Here is a 22413-nt window from a genome sequence, read left to right as displayed (position 1 = left end):
ATGGCTAAAGCAAGGGTAAGTAAAATATTTTTGGTACAGTTATAAAGTACATTTACAACGGATCACAGTGTATTCAAAAATTATATAATTCTGACAAGATTTTTAAAGCACGTTGATTTTCTATGTGTCCAGTGAAATGTCCCAATCCTAAAAATATTAACCCTTTTGAGCAATTCTGTCATTTTGTCTTATAATTACGACTTATATATAAAATTAAATTTAAATATAAGTGTAACCAGCAAAAAGTACATAAAATTTACTATAGAGATAGTACAAAATTGAACTTTAACCCGAATCAGTTTGAAAATTACCAAGATTTTACAATGTCCAAAGAAATGTCCCGTATTAGTTTGGCGCGACGTTACGCAACGTTTAGTCTTGTAACGTTGAATTACTTTTTTTGAGCAGCATTTCTAACATTTTCAACTTTTCATTTCACACACAAGTATATACCGGTATATATTTTTAATTTCCGGATTTTTAAAATATATTTCTATTACTTCTTCTCCAATTAAATGTGAACCCAGGTACATATCGATGGATGTGGAATTTTTTATAGAACAGAAATCTAGGTGAAAGTTTTTCATGATATAGAGTGTAAAATATAATTTCAATACCGTATTATCATGCATAGCCATATGTTTTTCACGTCCAAAAATAATGAATAATTTTTAATGTAAGCTACTTGTACTCTGACATTCTATATAGATCAGCAGGCACTTAGCAACGGGGAAGGGGGGGGGGGTCTGATCCCCCATTCGTTACTATAGTAAAGTGATATAGAGGAAATGTAGTGTTGTATGGAAAAAAATTCGAACTGGAAGAAGTTGGCATTGGAAAAAAGGTTTGCCTCTACCCCCACTCTCACCCCAACGATATAGGATTTTCCGACGAGTTTTTGTTTTCATTTATTTAATTTTTTTTTTTTTGCTTGTGAACTTTTTTAGGTTAGTTATTTTTTTTTCTATCTGGTTGCCCCCCCCCCCTTCAAAAACGATCCTACGTCACTGATCAATGAATGGACCAAATTTATGTCCGAGATATAGTCTTACCAAGTTTTTTCCCAGCTGATTACCCTCTTTGCTGTTCTTCACCATCTTCACTAAACAGTATTTTTCATTCTCGCAGAGTGAGCAGGGGGTGACAAATCCTTTTGCCCGACGCCAGGGTCTATTGAGTTTTAGGAGCGGGCAAGTGAAATTTTATCAACCACGGGAAAGTGACTTGTCAAAAATAAAATCAAATTTAAAGCCATAGATTTAAAACTAAGCATGGCCCTGGGTTTGCATGATCTACTCAGTATTTGTCTTCCTCTTTTTTTTTTTTAAATATTTATAAATACAGTATTAATTTATGGAAGGGCAATCAAAAGTTTAGGTAGGGCAAGTGAATTTTAAACATGTACATGTACTTGCATAGGCGTCGGAGCGGGGGGGGGGGGCTAGTGGAGCTTAGCCCCCCGCCCCCACTTTTTTATTTTTTTATGCAAAATTAGACAATGTATAGGCCATTGAAAATTTGGGTTTACCTTTTTCTGTTGGTTTACCCTCCCCCTTTTCAATTTGCTTCCGACGCCCATGACTTGCATTTGGACAAGTGCTTTAAAAATATATTTGTCAGGCCTTTGTGAAACATATTGTGACCGCGGATACAAGGAATATTTAAAATGCCACATTTGTGCTTTTCAAAGGAAATCATCTCCTCTTCCCCTTATTTTAAGACATAATTTGAAATAATTTACAATAAAAAAGGGGGACACTTAGTAGGCACCTACATGTATAATATCGATCTAGAAGGTCTTGTCTGGGGAAAAAATTGCAACTGACATGTAAAATAAAAAATACATGTATATAATTAATAAAAAAAAACATGTACAATGCTACATATTTGTTGTGCCCCTAGTATATAAAAAGTGCAATGTCCATCTTTTTTCATTGTCAAAGAATTCCTATGCCAACCCCCTCCCTAGAATTAAAATCATTTTTTTAAAGTTATTATTATTTGAATTCATGCTGTAGTAGTGCTAATGATGGTCATGAAAATCAGAAACCAATCCAATTCCAAAGTTTCTAAAATTGAAAATCGAATAAAGTCTTTCATTGAAATCACTACACATCCGCATAGCGATAAAAAAAATTAATAACATATTCATCAAGGTTTTTCACTTTATTTCCCTTTTCAGAAAGTGGATGAGAGCATGGGTACGAATATGTCTCCCAAAGAAAGAATACAATTTTATAGAGATAAAAAACTCCAGAAACGTCGTCAACAAAAGCTAACATCCTACCACAGAAACAAAACTTCCAATGAGACTAAATATAAACAAACTGCAGAGGCAATAAGAAAACGTCTCTATAGGGCAAGACGAGTCGAATTTAGAGAAAAGGAAGCTGAAAGAAAGAGAAAATATAGAAAATCATTAAAGGATAAAAGTGTTCGTGTCTCTGCGACCCCAGAAAATGCTTCTAATGTGTGGAAATCTGTGTTTAACAACAGGACAAGCAAGCACAGGGCGTTAAAAAATTTGAAAGATGCTTTACCCCATACTCCAAAAAAGAGGTCAGCTACTCTTGCGGCATATTTGAAAAATACGAAATCACCTACAACAGAAATTCTAAAAAACGCTGATGTGATATCATCACCCGAAGAACAAAATGAAAAATCAACAGAAAAAGCCGTACTGAGAGATTTAAAAGCAACAATTGATAGTTGCAAGATGAAAAGATCAAAGGATTCTGTCGCATCGATGAATGTACTCACTGCGTCTGTCAGTGGGGAACAAGTGACCATGAGCAGATGCCGAAAAAATCTTGCCAAAACTCTTGGATTACCAATTCGACGCATAAGTAAAGGGAACAGAATTCGAACAACTGTGTTGAAATCGGAAAAATCCTGTTGGACTTATACATCTAGAAAAACACGATCTGATGCACTTCCAAATGAAACAAAACGACTTGCGTACGACTTTTGGCTACGTCCAGGTGTGTCCCGACCAACAGGAAATAAGCCCGATATCAAACGAGAAAGATTAGGACCAAAAACCTACACAAGTCATCCAGTGCATATCCTTGAAAAAACTCAAACTGAAGTTTACCTTGATTCTATTTCCGAAAATCCGGAAATTAAAATGTCTCAAAGGTCATTTGAAAACTGCAAGCCATTTTTCGTCAGACAGGCCCGGTCAAAGGACAGGCATACATGTTGTTGTAGATACCATATAGAAATAAAGAGTGCCTTTAAATCCTGCATGAACTTTCGAAAAAAAGATTTTAAATTCAAACGGGAGTTCCATTGGAAACGATGTCCCATTATTCGAGTCCATAAGCGATTTAGTAGATGCCACACTGTGTTCTAACCAAGACTTAAAATGTCTAAAGCGGATTTGTGCTGATTGTGGTATAGAAAAGTTACACCTACTCCCCGAGGAAACTGGAGAGGCTGAAATTGACGAAACAGTTAAGTGGGAAAGATTTGAGAAGGTGGACATAAAAGTTAAAGGCAACAAATTGATCAAGAAGCTTGTTTTAGTTAAAAAGGAAACAAAAGTTAGTGAACTATTTGCACATTTGAAGCAGCTATTAAAATCGTTTCCATTGCATCAGCATCGGGCAACTTGGCAATACAGCCAATTTCACAGTCTTGTTTCTAATCTTCCGCTAAATCACTGCGTCTGTGTGCATGACTTTTCTGAAAATTACCGGTGCACCGGACTAAAGCAACTACAAAGCTCGTACTTTCAGAGGACAGAAGTCTCAATTCATGTTTCTATTATACATCGCCATGCACTTCTTGACGTAGATGGTATAGAAAGTTCCGAAGAGAATCCGGAGATTATCACTGAACACTTTTTTGTTATAAGTAATGATCAACAGCACGACCAGTATTTTGTCCACGCTGTGCGGAAAAGTATATCTGAATATCTGTCATCCATCTCATATCCCACGGAGACCATGCATGAGTTTACTGACGGGTGTGCAGCCCAGTATAAAAGTCGACATTGCTTTGGTGACATCAGTAACTCCTGTCAGGATTTTGGGTTCAAGCATTTTACCCGAAATTTCTTTGAGACAGCTCATGCTAAAGGTGAAGAAGTTTACTTCAACTCGATTTCTCACGAATAAATTTTTATAGTTACATGTAACAAAACAAATATTTCACAAAAATCTTCTCAGTTACACTAAAGTTGAATGTTGAGTAAAAGAAGCTAAAATTTGGTGAATACAATTAGGACATGTGACCAGTCTGCTCTAGGTCTATAAATACCTTTCAAACCTCTTAATCGTTGAAGGAATGTTTTTGTAAGAAATTCACATAGCTTCTGTGACATCAGGGTTAAATTCGCATTCGTCGTTTAATTGAGTTCAGATTTTTTAAAAAGGCGCAATTTAAATATTTGTATGCCCGGTACATACAGTATACATGTAAGCTTAATTGTATTTTTAAATTTATACAAATTTTTACATTACAGGGCCTCAAGATGCTGCAGGGGGGCTTCTTAAAAGGCAAGCAGACATGGCGGTTTTGAGAGGACAGGCACTTATACAAAATGCACAGGACCTGTACGACTTTGCAGTTTCTAATTTGACCATGACAAAGTCCGTGTGCCGACGTAGAATCTTTCGTTTTATGGATTGCATTCCAAGAGATGACAACTTGCGATTTAAGTCAGTACCTAACATCAGGTCTGTTCATCAAGTTATTGTTCGAGACTCCGACGACGAAATAACAATCCGCGAACTGTCCTGTTTCTGTGATAAATGCGATTCGCATTCCTATGATGAATGCTTAAATGTTCCAGCAGCTGGGCATTTTCTAACTATTAAAATGATACAGGAAACTGACACCACAACCGATGTCGATCAGGATGATGACCAGGGATCCATGGCAAAACTTGTTTCTAAGGGCCAGGTTATTGCTGTGTACGCAGATGACCCACATCAAGACTATTTCTTGTTAAAAGTCCAAGAACCTGCCCATACACTGGACAGCGACAAAACTGATTCGTGGGGCTCGACGTTACCAGCTGGTACTGATGTCATAACTGGACTGTATTATGACAATACAAAGCAGAATCCTCTTAGATATAAACTTTTAAGACGGAGAAAGGCAATTGTACCAGCAAGTGCAGCAGTTTACATCTGCTCCGAAGTAGATGCAAGGGTCACTATTAATTTAGACGAAGATGTTCATTTGAATATACTGCATGCGATAAACGAAATTCTTATGTCCTAGATACGTGTAGGTTGACATGTTTTTGAATACTAGATACATGTAGGTTGACATGTTTTTGAATCGTATGGATGCTGTACATACACATAACGACATGGGAAATCAATTATCAAATAAATACCGTATGTATTTTAAAGTATGAATTGATAATTGTCTTATGTACTTCGTTTTTGATATATTGTTTTATATATCAAGGAACATTTCCAGTACGTAATATACTCAAATATTTATTTGCTATAATGCATGGTACAAAATGCATAGATTGTATGGAAGGGAATTACCGCCAAAAGTCTATGTATCTTGCTTTTATTCTTATTCTGCCTACTTCTTTATGCTTTGTTATTATTGTAATTATATGCCACTTTATTGTTTTCGTATTCGTCTTTATTACATTATACTTGAGCTTTTATCGTTCTTTATTTTGTCCTTACTTCTATGTTGCTTTATTCTTGTGAATACATTCTACTTTCTTTTAATTTGAAACTGTTTCTTAAATAAACTATCTTGATTATCTCGATTACGAACGTAAATTCAATCATGTAAACAATGCCACCTAGCGTTATAATGCGGCACTAAATTCAATGAAGACGAATGCAAGTTGTCTGAATTTAGTGCCGCATTATAACGCTAGGTGGCAGGGTGTTCGCTATACGAGTGTTGGTAAAAATAGGTAAGCAAACCAGGGCCGGGGTTATTAAAGATTTTTCAATTTTCTGCCTTAATACTTTATCAATCGAACTTAAATTTCATGATGTTTGTTATAAGTTCAGGTATGTACCCGATAATGCCATTTCCTCGGAAGATGGTAAGATTTTCCCTGGAAGACTGACTACAAAGTGATGCTTCCTTCGGAAGACTATACAGTGAGACTCCTCCCAGGGAAGTTTCAATATATAGCTAGTCTTCCGTGGGAAATCTAGCTGTATATAGCAATTCGTCCCCCTTCATAGCCACCCCTCCCCCGAATATTTTTTTAATCATAAAACAATGTTTATATGCTAACGTTTTCAGTTTTTGAAGAAAAGTTATCCGTCCTACATGTATATGAATAAATGTTTAAATGAAACCATTTTAATAGTGGTTAATAATTAAATCATTTTAACCATTTAGTTTGACATAGATAATCTTCACGAGTACAAATGGATAATGAATTCCGCCCCCCCCCCCCCGGTCCCGTGGATGCCCCTCCCCCCGGGTGCAATCGCCCCCGTGGCACTGTGGTTACGGCGTCTGCCCCCGGTTCCGACGCCTATGCATTGTAGTCAATTAATATATTAATAGTCATGTACTTAGTGGCATATGTACATATGAGTAATATTTGGTACTGAAAACAAGTTGACGACCCCCCCCCCCCCACCACCACCACCTAATACAGAATTTTCAAGTTTTAAGATTTTTTTTTACTCTACTGGCTGATGTAAAATACGTTGCGTTCTATAGATATTTTTTTCTTTATTAAAAAGTGCTATTTCAATGTAAAATATTAATGCATAAAAAAGACGGGGGAGTTTCTAGTATGCCTAAGGTGTTCCCTGGTTCCGACTTTGCCTACCCATAACACTCCTCACTCCTTTGCAAAGCCCCGTCCCTACAATCACACGCATGAGCAATTACTATCTGTCGTGAAATAAAGTTCATTTAAGTGGAACCAGTGACGGATTTAAGGAGGGGGCGCCCCCCCCCCCCCCCTAAAATTGTCAAAGTAAACATAAATCACAGTTTCGTCTAGAAAATGTAAATATGCCTACTTGGTAGACCTCATTTTTACTCTACAAAATCTCTAGAACCCAGGAGCTTTCGGGGGCTTCGCCTCCTGAGCCCCCACCAGGGCTTTGCCCTTGACCCACTGGGGGCCTCAAGGCGGCCCCCAGACCCCTTGCCTACTTTTGGCGCCCCATCTAACTTCATTTCCTAGATCCACGTCTGGGAACGTCCTGAAAAACAACTCAATTTATAAATTTATAAAGGGGTATCTAGTATTAAAATATTTAACATTTTTATGTCAATTAAACTGTTATACTGGAATTCAATTATCCAACAAATAACTTTCGTAGAGTGATATTTTTCAGGCGAGAGAACAGTGACGTAGCACCGATTTTGAAAATTCAAGCTATCCGCTGAAAACAACTTGACAAGCAAAAAAAAAAAAAAAAAAAAAAAAAAAAAAAAAAAAAAAAAAAAGAAAAAACAAGGAAATTTCCAAACTTGAAAATACATAGGCGTCGATCGGAACCGGGGAGAGGGCTTAGCCCCCACTTTTTCCCAAAGTTAAACTTAGTATAGACATTGAACATTACTGCGTAGGTTTAGCCCCCCCCCCCCCCACTTTCCATGGACACGATGCAGTATAGGTTTAAAATGTGGAAAGTGGTGGTGTTTTGAAGAAAAAAAAAATTCGCACTGTAATTTGATCCCCTATCACCACCACACACACACGAAATAGGATTTTTGTGTTTGGACAGTGGACATTTCTCTCCCTTTTTTTTTTTTTTTTTGCTTGTCATGTTTTTTTTTTTTTTTTTTGAAGGTCTAAAAAATATTTCTTACGCTTAGCCCCCCCCGGCCCCAACTTTCACTTTGCTTCCGACGCCAATGAAATCATATTAAGGGGGCGGGGTGGGTTTTGGGTTAGATTCAACTTCTTCTATAGTATCAAATTTAAATGTACTATACTACATTAACCTTATTTGACCCTTACCCTTACAAAAAGTGGGTCGGACTTTTAATGAAAATATTCAGTAAAGTACCGGTATGTAAAGTTATGTCTGAAAAAAAGAGGCCGCTATTCCTGTGTGCCCAGAGAAAATAAATATTATATGGAGTTTCCATCATTGGATCGTGTGATCGGATTCGGCCTTGAGATATTCGATTGATAAAGTATTAAGGCAGAGAATTGAAAAATCTTAAATAACCCCGGCTCAGGTTTGTTGACCTAGTTTTACCAACACTCGTAGCGAACACGCAAGTTCTCGAGGTGATCATGGAAGTCTAAAACTGGTGCATCGTCTAAGAAGGCCAGAACAATATTCCAAGTAAGGCCTCTGAATACAAGGTTCATCGCCCTGGAGAAGGTAGCCGGGGCATTACATAGGCCAAACCCCATGAGCACAAACTTGAACAGACCACACTTAGTCAGAAAGGCAGTCCCGTCCTGGGGCGGATATTCATCTGGTGAAAAGCCGAATTGGCGTCCAGGTTAGAGAACCACACATTCCCTGTAAGGGTGTTCAAGCATTCGTCTGTCAGGGGTAGGAGGAATACGGTACGTCCTTCCGAGTCATTAAGCTGCCATGGTCCAAACACCATCTTACATGGCCGTCTTTTTTTTCTAATCAGGATTGGGGCGGAGGCCCGCTGAGACAAAGAGGGCTGTATCACTCCGGCCTCTGGCATTTTCTCGAGGTGGAATTCCTCTTCACCAGCAAAGAACATAGGGGTGCGTCTCATCCGCTCCTTCACAGGGGTTGCGTTTCCAGTATATATTTCGTGCTTTAGTGCGGAGAATTTCCCGAAGTCAAACTCACTCCGAGCAAAGACATCCTGAAATTCTGTTAGCAGATTAGCTAACATAGCCCTCTCATCTGATCTGAGTTCTACAAAGGAGCGCTTTTGTAAGTTCTGTGAGAATTCAGGCACCTCATGGGTGGGGGCTGCTACCCCCAGATCCCCTACATCTTGGCTAGCCACAGTTCTCACCAAGTAAGGCACCGGCTGATGTGGATCAGCCTCCACCGCCATACCTATATGGCTGCCCTCAGTCAAGGTCACGTCTTGATCCGAAGCGTTCACTACACAAACTACTGCACTGTCCCCTCCCTCATGATATGTATGGGACATAAGAATTACATCCGACTGCAAATCAATCACTCAGCTTTTGATCCAGATGACTGGGACATAAAACAACAGAACCAGCCGGGACCCGCACCTTTCGGGCCAAGGTCACTCTGGCCTCCGGAACTTCTTCAGCGCAGCCGAAATTTATCTTAATGGCCTCCCCTCCCAAGGTCAAGGTCCCAAGTTCTAAATCTAAAACAGGCCTTCCGGGTATGAAGAAACCCCAGGCCCAGCAACATCGGATCGTGCAAGGGGGGGGGGGCTATATAAAGGTCAACCTCGTGAGTCTGACTCCCTAAGTTAAAGCCACGGGCCCCACCATGAAACCTTTGAGCTTGGTGTTTTTACCAGCCTGCTGCATAGTTACATGTCTCAGGATGGAGGCTCGTCGACAGAACACTAACCTCCGCCCCCGTATCCACCACGGCACTTACCCGCAAGCCTTGAACAAGTAGGCTAACTGAAAAACCTGTAGATGGGCGCAACTGTCCTGTGGGTACAGTCGGCTCTACCCCCTCATCCACTGGTCTCTGGATTAGAATTATCTGCGTTGTTTCTCCCAAGATCCCTTAACTTTCCTTTCCTTTTCTGGAATGGTCCAAGAGGCTCTGACGTTGAGTGGGGGGCACAAGCATCCCCACTTCCACGTTCAAGGGTGCCTCTTCCTCCTCAGCCGAAAAAAGCTCCGGCGATTGTGACATGGAGCTCCGGGGTCGCAAATCATCCCCAGGGAGAAAGGGCGCACTAAAGTCTGCAAGTTAAGGCTGAGTTTGTGCAGGCACAGGGTTCCAGGTGAGCTCTGTGGGATGAACAGGCCCACGATCAAACTCGGGGGGGGGGGGGAAATGTTTCAGGCCTCATAGGCCTCTGAGACTTTTGGTCATATTTGTAGGTGAGTTGTGCAGGCCTCATGCGCATCTCGGGCATCCAATCGCATTTGTAAGTGAGAGGTTCAGGCCACACGGGCATCTCAGACTGTCGATCCTTAAATGGTGTATAGGGTGGAAGGGCGGGGTTGAGGGTGTAGTGTACACCCTCACTTAAGCGGCTTGATCTAAATCCCATAGTGGCAGGGCCCCCAGGTTTGCTGTGTCTCCCACAAGGAAAGGCTGGCTCAAGCCGAGCGCACATGACCTAAGCAATATACTTCATTACCCCACCTCTGTTGATTTTTCCATGAAATCCTGGCTTACGATTGGTTGAAGTCTGTCACGTGAAGAAAGGGTATAACTTTTACCCCACCTCTGTCGATTTTTTCGTGAAATCCTGACTTACGATTGGTTGAAGTCTGTCACGTGAAGGCGGTGGATTTTTTTTACCCGGTCAGTTGTAAATCTATACCCGGTCGATGTATTACGTCACAAAAACAAACATGCCGTCATAATAGGCACAGTATAAGCCTGATGAAGCATTTAGCAGAGAAAACCATTTATAAACTACAGATAAAACGTAAATGTTTCATCGGTGGGGTAAATTCGTTACATAGTCTTTTAGTGACAGGGTATGGGATGATACCTAGTTAGTAAATTTCATACCTGACTCGGCTTCGCCTCGCCAGGTAAGAAATTTACTAACCAGGTATCATCCAATACCCTGTCACTAACAGACTATGTAACTAATAATACCTGAAGTCCATGGAACCTCACTGCATTCGTATTTAGGGTGACTAAAACTCACTGTGCTGCCAAATGAGGCACACTTACTCGGGCTACCTAAAGAGGACTCAAGGGAATCAGTTGACATCATCCCTGGTGAGCTAAATTGGGGCTTGAAAAACCTTACCTCTTTCCGTGCACAGGAGTCTGAAGTTTTTATTGTAAAAAAAAAATTTAAAAAAAAAAAAAAAAAAAAAAAAAAAAAAAAAAAAAAAAAAAAAAAAAAAACGGAAAATAATTTTCCTTCCCTTAACTAAAAAAAACCAGGGTAGGAAAATTGTTTTCCGGATTTTTTTTTTATTTTTATTTTTTTTTTACTATAAAAACTTCAGGCTCCTGTGTTCCGTGACACACTCCCCTCCCCACTGGGGATGCCCGAGTGCAAGCCGGACGGAAGTACAGAGGGATCCCCCCGGGGCAAACCCCCTCCCCTATGGCCTGACATTGACTGAGCGGAAGGTGTGTGACGAGATGTGAAGCTCCAGCTATGTACATAAGGTGTATAACACCCTTCCCTGGGGTATCACCCATCCTACCAGGGGTGTGAGGAGTGGCATTTGCCTGCGTTGCAGCCGGGATACTTCCCAGGGGCCGGCGCGGCTTCCTCCAAAGACATACCAATAAAACACTTAATAAATATCAAATAAATCAAATCAGTTAATCAATTGCTATACATACAAACACAAATTGATTTCAGTTTATTTAAATCAAAATTCTATCAAAAAAAAAAGAAATATGCAAAAATCACCCTCGCACTCAGCACCAAAAAATAGCGGCTAAACCGATAGCCAATATAAAACTAACTTTTCAAATTCCAAAGGATAAAGTCAAAAGTGTTTGTATCCAAAAGAAGGTTTTGTTACAAGAAATGCACCTGTGAAGTATGAAAGCCCCAGTTCTCAGTGTTAAAAAGTTATGACCAAGCTTATTAAAGTTTTTAAAAAGTGGGTCAAACTCTTAGGTCAAGGTCAAAGGGTCAAAAATATTTATACCAGCTGAAAGGACTTGTCACATTAAGTACACATGTGAAGTATAAAACCCTAGCTCCGACTGTTCAAAAGTTATGACCAAGGTTAAAGTGTTTATTTTGTGTAAAAGTCGGTCTAACTCCAAGAACAAGGTCAAGAGGTCAAATTTGGTGGAAATGTCTTGTCACAAGGAATACACCAGTGAAATATGGAAGCCATTGTCCCATTCACTAGGTTCATAACAGACGGATAGAAAAACAGACAAACAGACAGACAGTACAGGACAAAAACAATATCTGTAACATGAAATAGTCAACATAATTGTAATTATATATAGTCAACATAATTATAATTATATCAAACAGTCTATGGAGCATGTAGAGGTCAGTACGTTAATGTGATTTTTAGGAATTGTCTGATATTGAAAACAATTTAGTTTAAGGGGCTATTCTCATTCAAAAATGTTCCTATTCCACTTAGCATTTAATGGGTTATTACATTGCAATACCGTAGATCAATAAATTTTCGCGACACCTTATTTTCGCTATATAGTCACTGACTCTTGATTAGCGAGACAAAATTTTCACGAATTGTGGTTATTGATCTGTATAATTTTAAGGAATTCTATTATTCGCATGAATTAAATTTTCGCGAGCACACTGTCTCGCGTAATTACGCGAAAATAAAAATCTCGCGAAGAAAAAGTGATTTACAGTAATTACAAAATCAAGAAAGTGAAATCGAATCCTATTCTAAAAGAAAACTTTTAATATATTACGTGTTTATTTTGTGTTGAATAGTGTCACAATTTTTAGCGCGTTTATTTTGTTTTCATAATCGGATCATCCTATATATTTACTTACTGTTTCCCTTAAATTCAATTCACGACAGATATAAAAATACACATAGGCTAAAAGAAACCCCGACAAAAATAAACAAGAAAAATTTGATGTAACCATCAATTGTCGCCCTGGAAATATATCAAGTAAACAACGAAAATGAATCTTGATCAACAAATCGCTTTGATATGTGTAAAAAGGCATACTCTAATCGATGGAGACGATAGTCGCAATTATTTGAAAAAAAAACTTATAATCGGATGAAAATCAATCAAACACGAGACCATTTTAAACTTTATCAATTCCTCAAGTAAATGTTGGCTGCATAAAATATAAATTGAAGTTAGACACATCATTTATATTTAAAAATGTGTGTTTAATTTTCAATTTTAGAATATAAAACACGAACTGTGCAGAGTACGTTTTTATCCGAGAAGTAAAATTCGATGTTCTAAAAAGGGGACCTGTCGTTGTTTCGATAGTAAGTGATAAGTAGCTTTATATATTAAATATGAAAAAAACATATATATTTTTACAGATTCACTTTATGGAAGTAAATATATTATGTATCTCGTAATTTATAAATGGAAAGAACATTCTGATTAACAATCTTTTCAATGTTTAGAAAACCTTTAATTCTACATAACTACTCCACACCCCAATCCCCATACACCAACACTTAAACTAGTGATTGTTCTATCTGACGTATCCGTATAAGTATCCGTATCCGTATCGAGATATGAAAGGCATCTCGATCCCGATGTCTAAACAATCCACAATTACAATTCCATCGTTTCATGTTTGATTTTTAACCTCATTCACTAAAAAATGATATGTAGTGTGATATTTTTAATTAAAAAAGCATATCAGTTGCTGTACACGTCTTATGCATCATGTGTTGGGGGGGGGGGGAGGGGGTAAAAGTTTAAAAATAAAATTAGAAAAACAAGCATGATTTTAATTATTTAAATGTGTAGAAAACTGTACGAAAATCTCTCTCTCTCTCTCTCTCTCTCTCTCTCTCTCTCTCTCTCTCTCTCTCTCTCTCTCTCTCAGGGTATTCATTCTTCATTCTAAAATTAACATCTACATTTACAACAATTTTACACGACATATCCCCAATAATATATAATTATATATACAGTTAAACCTCTTTATCTCAAACTTGTAAATTAATTGTAAAAACATGTAATTGTACATTAACTGGGGAAGATTTAACCATATTGCAAAACAAATGTGTATGGGGGATTTACTGAAAACGTCCATCCTCTTTTCCTTTTTTATCATCTTCTATGCCATTCATTATCAAGTATTTGATGGTCATATTTCTCCAGAAAAAAATTGGATAGCTGGTAATTCTGGGGCGGTTGAAATACACTCCTTAAATTGTAGGTCGACAGCCGTATCATGGGCGGCGCAGCCAAATAGTGGGGGCGTTAATTGAAAGGGGGGGCTAAACCAACAAAAAGGTAAACCCCACTTTTAAATGCCTATATTATGTCTTAGCAAGAAAGGGGGGGGGGCTTAACCCCCCCCCCCTCCCCCGGTTCTGACGCCTATGCATATCCAGGGTTTCAAGGAGCTTGCATTGAGAATTGAATATGTACAATTTCCGACAGTGTTGCGATTAATGTAGTATATGTAGTACTCGATTGATTTAACACTTGTCGATAAAGGGGGAGAAAAATAAAATATTAAAGTTAGGTTATGATGTATCTTCCTTTCTTAAACTATTCTATTTGCATATTAACTTCTTTTTATGAAAGTTACTTGATCGAGTTTAAAGTGAACAAAGCAAGCTCTGAAAAACTTTGATACATGTATTTCATCACTGTAATTTTTCTTTAAATGCGTGATTTTTTTCTTGGCTACATTGAAGCAGTTCCTTTTCTTCAATTCTATAAATTGTGCACACTGATCTCGATCTCGGCCTTTTTATATTTTTTGAAAAAGAAAGTCGGATAAAAAAAAAGAAAATTAGCACGATGGACAAGTAGACTTAGCAAAATAAGATGTATTATTTTGAAAATTTTGAGCCATATTTATTTTAATCTTAGCATAAAAAGAGTTGAGGTTTATTGAATACCATATTCTGAAATAGTTTTTATATCAAACCACAATTGATGTTAATGAATGATAGTCAAAGACGTTATCAAATGTCGTGTGTACACATGGTGAGGCACAGACGCCGGAACTGGGGGGGGGGGGGGGGCTGCAGGCGTAGGATAAGCTCCCTTTCCACTTTCAACAGGCATGTTGTATTGCAGTCAAAGAAGAGTAAGTAGTAGTGTTAAAAAATGGCAATGAAAAAAGTTCGACCCCCCCCCCCCACACACACACAAAATAGTGTTTAAGTACTTTTTTTTTGCATGTCAGGATTTTTCAGGGCTTATATTTTTTCTCTTTCAATTAGCCCCCCTCTACCTACTTTCAATTTGCTTCTGACGCCAATGTGAGGGGAGAGGAAAGGAGGGAGTTGAACAGGCTCTCCAATGCATATACTCAATACTTTTAACGGTCCTGAGGCGAATTATGAAATCAGTTTGAAAAGTCTCTTTAAAAACGGCTAAAGTGTTTTATCAATCGCGTTGATGATAACGTTTTTTGTATTTCAGTGTGTGTGTGTGTGGGGGGGGGTATCTGTTATACCGTGTAAAGGTATATGAAAAATACAGAATATATCAATAAAATATCCTGATATTAAGCGAGAGGAAAAAGAGAAAGGGGATTTCCTACAAAAATTTTGAAACAAAATGATTTTAATTTTAAAACAAAATAATTAAAATAAAATATTTTATATTTGAATTCATTTTCTTTTTTTTAATAAATATTTTTCTACGAAATGATAGAGGTTTACAGCAGTTTAGTATTTTTAACAGAAAAATTGTCATTTGCTATTTTCCAATGCATGACTGTGGCTTATTTAACCACAAACAGAGACGGAAATTGTATTAGATAGTTGAGACATCGGGATCGAGATGCCTTTCATATTTCGATACGGATACGGATACGTCAGATAGAACAATCTCTACTTATATGTATAGAGCAGCCCAATCCTCCGTGCTGCAATGAAGAGTATATATAATTTTTACTGCCGATATCTGGTTAATTTACTCCAGTAAGTCCTACAGAAACTGATATATTGTGATAGTTTATGCTCAATAAATCACAAATTTATCTACCCTACCAATCCAATTTTCCCTCGAGGTCTGAGTTTCCGTGTGAATGCACGGAATCATGTTTTCTTGCTCTCACAGAATCTGACGGTCGGGAATCTTAATAATTTCTTTAATGGCCTCTCAAGAACTGATCACAATTATTTATGATAAATCCAAGAATATATAGTCAAAACGTGTAAAGGCCACTACTAGTATATATGTAACCTAAATTTTTCTTGAGACATATCTACAAAACAGATGGGTCTTTATATAGATTAAAATCAAAATGATAATATATTATATCATATGCATGAAGAACAAGAACGGATTGATAAATTAAACTTAAAATAGTGTATCCAATCTGCAGAACATATAACTTTGAAATAGTCATAAATGGAAATTGAATAGAGATAAAATGATTTTAAAATATGATTCATACAATATTGATAAATCGTGAAGTAAAGGAAAAATTAAAAAAAAAATGATTTATGTATATATTTTACTTGTTGTTTTTCTAGCATCTTCGAGGAGAGTGTCGTATCAGAAACCCTTGGCTAGCGAAGATGGTTTTCTAATGGATTCTTTTTACAGTCATGTGTATATATTTCGGGGCTTATATTTCTTATTTCTGTTACAACGGAACACACGAGTGATTATCGTCTAGAAAATGTAATTTGTCAATTAATACTAATATATTTACATTTACTTTGTTTGACCCTAATGAAAAGTATTATAAAATTACAATTAAGTGATGAATATACACATAACACACAAGACCTAATCAATGTAAGTTTGTCTGCCGTATGAATACAGGAACTACGCCTTTACTGTTTAAACAGAGCGAAAAATTTATGTGTTATTCGATCCATTTGTATTTATTTGTTGCGAAAATATAGTTTATTATTTTAGATTGAAAAAATAAATAAAACTTTGATTATTGTTATCTGTTATCATTATGCACTATTTTCCTTTCCGGAAAAAGCTGTTCCAAAGGCTGTTCTAACAATTGCAACTTACATGAAGGATAAGGCGGGGATATATGATAAAAAAATTAAAATAACGGCAAAATACAGGGGATACAAAATGTAAATATAAGCATGGAATTAACATTTTTGAAATATGGAGTCTCATAACTGCAAACAAATTGAGTAACGCGCGTTATAAATATATACATTTACTTTGTGTGTTACTCAATTTGTTTGCTCACACCATTGCAGTTATGAGACTGCATCTTTCAAAATGATAATTCAATGGTGGTCTTACATTTTATATTAATTAAATTACCTGTCATTAATTTCATCGTCATATTTGGCACATAAACCAAATATATACTGAAAAGCCTGAAAAAAGGGCCTCATTTAAGCTTGAATTAAGACTATCTTTAGTTATTATAGTAATACTGAGTATCTAAAATTTAACATCACAAACCCCACTTTGTATTTCATTTTCTACATATACATGTATAAGATAATGTTTTAATGATTTTATCGCTTTTTGAAATTTTAACTCCAGAATAACATTTTGAGTACAGAAAGGTCAAATAACTTCAGAGTATAGAAATGGCTGAGAAATTATGTAAAGAATTTATTCAGACAGGATCAGCATTGTTCGAAAAGGGGACATTGGAGCAGATAGAGAGCAGTGATAGAATTCTGACATCGGAAAACACCAAAAGAGACGGATATGAATGCTGTAAATGCCGTTTTCGTATTTAACGACGTTCGATCCTGATATTTAAAGTCTTAAACTTTTTTTGCCAAGTATATTTTTAGTTTCTACATACATAGCTTGATTAAAATTCAAATCAAAAAATGGGGGTCAATACGCTTCCTTTGGCGCTACAGTACATTTAATATGACCTTTTTGCACTGAAATTTGTGTCTAATTAAAAATTACATCGTGGACGTTTTCTCTCCAATATTTTTATCCAATTAATGCATGAAACACAATGAACTCTGAATCTGTTTTTTTAAAAAAAGACACTTTAAAATTGTTACTTAGAAAAAGTTTCAAATTCTTCGCATAATCAATTATTTGACCTTTCTGCACTAATAAAATGATTTTTCTGGCATTGAAAATTTTGTAAGCAAGAAAGTTATTTTAAAGTCTTAAACTTTCTCTGATTTTAAGCAAATAGGTCAAAGTTATCTTGAATATTTAGAAAATAACATCAAAAGTGGGGGTATATGATGTAAATTTTCAGATATTACTAAAACAAGTGTGAATTTTACGTTAAAATTGACTCAATTTTTCCACGGATTTTCAGAATATATTTACTATATTTGTCAAACTTTGTTGAAAGAATTCATAAGAAATTATTTAATAGATATTCAGAACCAGCATAACACATTTCACAGCAAAAAACAGCTTTGTGTGCAACCAGCATGGAAAAATAGGAATCCAAAATTAAAAGTACTGTAATAGTTCAAATGGGGAAAAACTGATCATCTAACTGATCGTCTAAAAATCCTTCCGCCACAAAATATATAGTCCTCTGCTTAATTCTACTTGAATAGAATTTAATCGCGGTTTTTCATTAATTATAGTTCAATTTGCATTGTAGAATTCAGATTTAATGTTAGAACTTAAAAATGATAAAGAATTTTATAGATAAAGGACACGACCGAAATCCACTCAAAATCTCAGGATCGAACGTCCTTAAGTGGAATATAAATTTTTCGGACGGGAGGATAAGTTTACAGGATAAAATGCGTGTAATAAGACCATCACTCCGAGATTGTAGTGTTTCAAAAATGAATTTTGCTCCATGACGTCGACTTTGCCGTATTTCTGTAAATAAATCGTTTTTACGCGAACAAAGGTTTGATGATTTGCAGGATCTGAGACAGGAAGTGCTAAATATTATACACTGTATTACGTATAAAATCTGGATTGATTGTACACATTTTTGATGACTGGTTTTATAAACCGACATAAGAATATAATGAGTTAAACGGTGACTGTGTTGAGAAAATTAACATGTATTGAGCATTTGACGTGGGGTAAGGTACATCATTTCTATTTTTTTTTTTCATATCTGATAACAATAAAACTATTTTGTGCCATTTTGTGAAATGTGTATCAAATGAAACAATGATTCAATTAAAATAATATTTTGATATATTTATCACTGGCGGATTTAGAGGGGGTAGCCCCCTTTTCAGTCCCAAAAATACATAATATTTGATAAATCAATGTTTGTTTGTTTTTTTTTGGTGTGGCTGGGGGCCCCTATCCTGACCTCGAACTGGTCGCCCCCCCCCCCCCTTTAAAAAAAATTCCTGGATCTGCCACTGATGTTTATCCGTAATTATCAAATGTAGTCCACGAACTTCACAGACAACCCTCGATAGATCAAGAACGTTCTATCGTTAAAATGATAAATATCCTACGGATCCGTTTTAACGAAACTGTGGTGAATGATTGTCCTGAGACACAGTTATATTATTCTAAATAAACCCTCGTATTTTTAAGAAGTTATTATAGTAAAGAAGTAATTAAGGTCATACTTATTGCTATGTACTAAAAAAAGCACACTGATCCCAATTTTTTTTTTATTTTAGTGCAGATTCTCAAAAAATAATATACTTGACAAAAACTCTCAATATTTTTGATTACTGGATCCAACCCCTCAAGTCTGAAGAACATTAGCGTTCAGTATCTTGGCGTTTTATTGAACGCTTAGTTTGAATTAAATGTACGTGTACAAGTACAGTCATATCACAAAAGAGCCTGAATACGAGCGCTTTAATTAATATCGAACGCCCCGTTGTAAACAAATAAATGTCAACAGCTCTGAAAACGGCAAGCTTTTTGAAGAGTTGAGGCAGATAGGTGAGATGTGTGTATTTTCATATAAAATTGATAATCCTAATAAATAATATATAGTACATGTAAACCTCAATAAAATCTGTTCCAAAACATATCATAACGCTTGATAGGTGACCATGGTGACTGCATGGCGCTTATTTCATTTTCTTCTATATCCATGCTGTGATCGATATAAGGTAATAAATATTTACATGTACATGTGTAATATTTTGTTAATATTATTTCTTTTTTTAAGAGGCGTTCGTCCTGAAAAAAACTGTGTGTAATTTCTTTTTTATATTTCAGCAGATTGTGTTCTTAAATGTACTATAGTATATAGACCATCAATATTATGGACGTGCTAGGATTCAGCACCCAGTGTAAAGTACGACAGTGTTTTTTATGTCAGGGGGACACAGAATTCTACTGTAACACGTGTAAAAATGGCCTGTGTCTACAGTGTAAAGATAGACATGTTATTGATTTAAATACCATCTACCATGACGTTGTGATTTACCGCGAGAAGTATGAATATATCCCAAAACAAGAGACCTGTGTGAGACACCCAGATAAAATATACGAAATGTTCTGTAAATCATGTGAACTTCCTGTATGTTTTCAATGTAAAGAACACAGAAAACACAGCAGAATGGATATCAAATTCAGGTCCTTGTATAAAACAAACCGTCAACAGAAGAGAGAAATCATTCATAACATTAGAAGTGATATTCTCTATAAGAGCTGCTTTCTTCTGGCAGAAATCAAATTTGAGATAAAAACGTGTCCTGTTATAGTCTCTGGCAAGCACTCAGATATGTTGATGAAATCCCAGAGACTAAAGAGCCTTATTGACACCATGATATGTGATTTTAAAACCCAGCAGAAATCTTTTATGATGTACAGATTAAATCAACAAAATAAAAAAATGAACAGACACCTTGCAAGCATAGGGAACTATGAACATAGATTTGAACAATTAGGAAAAATGCCAGTAAAATTTCTCTTATTTCTGAAGAAAACCCTTGTCTTTAAGATAAAGGGTATTCCAACTCTTTCACAACATATCTTGCTCTCCTTGACTAAAGAAATCAACATGGACGATGTAATAATGTTATTAAATGAAGTGCAAATCGTAGAGACTGTAGGAGAAAAATTCAAAAAATGATCTCATGTACATACATTGTTGTCTAGCCCCATGTTAGATCTGTCACGGTAAAATATATAGAGATGATCCTATAGAAATAACCATGGTAACAAGGTATAACGACACGGAACAGCCCATACAGACAGTGTACAACAGACTGTATCGCAGACCTGGATGTATCACAGAGAACCGTAATGGAGATGTTATTGTGTCTGATATTGACCGTGTAATTGTGACAAATCATGGAGGTAGACATCGGTTCTCCTACGTAGGTCCTCCATTAAGACCAAAACTGAAGGCAAAAGGAATCTGTATCAAAAGCCATGAAATTCACAATTTTAAAGAGGCACAATTGTCAATTATAATTATACACTTAGCATGTTTACTTCCGTTACGTAATACCCAGAGGTATTTTTATACTTCGTATTTAGATCATTGCATCACTATTGACAAACAGAAGCAATTTATTTTATTATTATTATTTTTTTTTTTTATTTAAATAATTGCAAGACATATACACCTCTCTCTGCCACTCTTATACCTGTTGGAAAAATACAAATACACACATACATAAGGATAGATACACTTCAATATACGTATAATATACATAAACATAAACTTACGCAATATGCAACGCATATTCAATCAGTAATTATTCTAAGAGTTACTATTAGACACATTAAAAAGACATTTCCACTTGGACCATCTATTTTTGTAAAATATATTTCCTGACAATTTTTCTTCTAAACAATAGTAATTATTTAAATATTTTAAGATTTCATTAAAAACAATATTATTGTTCTTTCTTGATTGTTGAAATAAGTATTTCTTCACTAGTAGGATAATCAAATTAATTGCCATATGATTTTCTTCCAAATTACCAAAAATAACAGTTTTGACATCAAATACAATTCTTGTACCAGACTTTTGAAATATCCAATCTGACAATGCTAACCAAATCACAGAAACTTGTGGACAGCAGAAAAATAAATGCTTGATTGATTCTGGTTCTAAATTACATATTGAACAAAGTGGTGAATTTTTGATTTTTGACAGATATATAGGTTCTTATTAGTACCTAATATTCTATGAATAATTCTATAACTGATGTTGACCGTGTAGTGGTGACAGAGCGTGGTGGTAGACATCGGTTTTCCTACACAGGACCTCCATCAGGATCAGGACTGATACCATTAGGAATCTGTACAGACATAATGTCACACATTTTGGTTCGTGATGTTTACACCAACTCGTACAGATTATTGACAATGATAGTCACTTTTTGTCACTGATATTGACAGGGGAACAGGTAGTATACACACCATGGAGCTTGAGTTATGATGACAAAACTCATTTTCTTTCGGTAGGATCGTTACATAGCAGAATATGTGTATACAGATACACAGAGAGAGAAGACGTAATCTGACAGGTTACTCTGTATCAGGTAATTACTGTAAATCACTAAATTTTCGCAACAAGTTAGAGCCAGACAAAAACTTAACGAATTGTGGTAATTGCTCTATATAATCCTTAGGAATACTATTATGTGCCAGAATTAAATTTCGCGAGCAAACTGTCTCGCTTAACTACGCGAAGATAAAGTTCTTGCGAATATAAAGTGATTTACAGTAGTTGCATAATTACACAGACAAACTATATGATAGGTAATTAATGACAGTTAAAATAGCCAAAACATAAGCGAACATCTAAGTATTAATTAGATCACATTCTTTTCAGCACGCAATACGTGTTTGATGGTAAAACATGACTTTTCAA

At 36.2% G+C, this 22413-nt stretch overlaps 3 protein-coding genes across 3 annotated transcripts; all 3 read left to right on the top strand.

Annotated features, from left to right (window-relative positions):
• On the top strand, positions 1 to 5461 carry LOC134262043 (uncharacterized). The gene is given in 5 exon segments (XM_062744421.1): positions 1 to 15; positions 1129 to 1219; positions 2157 to 3259; positions 3261 to 4083; positions 4469 to 5461. Coding segments are annotated over 5 exon segments (2796 nt in total). The 3' UTR covers positions 5233 to 5461.
• A 14384-nt stretch (positions 5462 to 19845) lies between these two features.
• LOC134262042 (E3 ubiquitin-protein ligase TRIM63-like) lies at positions 19846 to 20658 on the top strand. Its single transcript, XM_062744419.1, has one exon. The coding sequence runs from the start codon at positions 19846 to 19848 to the stop codon at positions 20656 to 20658; it is 813 nt and encodes a 270-aa protein (XP_062600403.1).
• An 82-nt stretch (positions 20659 to 20740) lies between these two features.
• On the top strand, positions 20741 to 21929 carry LOC134262041 (uncharacterized). Its single transcript, XM_062744418.1, has 2 exons — positions 20741 to 20885; positions 21760 to 21929. The coding sequence occupies exons 1-2, from the start codon at positions 20741 to 20743 to the stop codon at positions 21927 to 21929; spliced, it is 315 nt and encodes a 104-aa protein (XP_062600402.1).
• The last annotated feature ends 484 nt before the right edge of the window (positions 21930 to 22413 follow it).

The sequence above is a fragment of the Saccostrea cucullata genome, unplaced genomic scaffold (assembly GCF_032062105.1).
Source record: "Saccostrea cucullata isolate Sc308-1 unplaced genomic scaffold, CSIRO_AGI_Scuc_v1 ctg1129, whole genome shotgun sequence".
NCBI lineage: Eukaryota > Metazoa > Mollusca > Bivalvia > Ostreida > Ostreidae > Saccostrea > Saccostrea cuccullata.
The sequence above is the reverse complement of the archived record's forward strand: the minus strand, read 5'-3'. Positions and strand labels throughout refer to the sequence as shown.

Coding starts and splice junctions, on each gene's coding strand:
- LOC134262042 (XM_062744419.1), top strand. CDS start 19,846: ATGGACGTGCTAGGATTCAGCACCCAGTGTAAAGTACGACAGTGTTTT.
- LOC134262041 (XM_062744418.1), top strand. CDS start 20,741: ATGGTAACAAGGTATAACGACACGGAACAGCCCATACAGACAGTGTAC. Junction 20,886..21,759: donor AATTGTGACAAATCATGGAG/GTAGACATCGGT, acceptor TTGACCGTGTAG/TGGTGACAGAGCGTGGTGGT.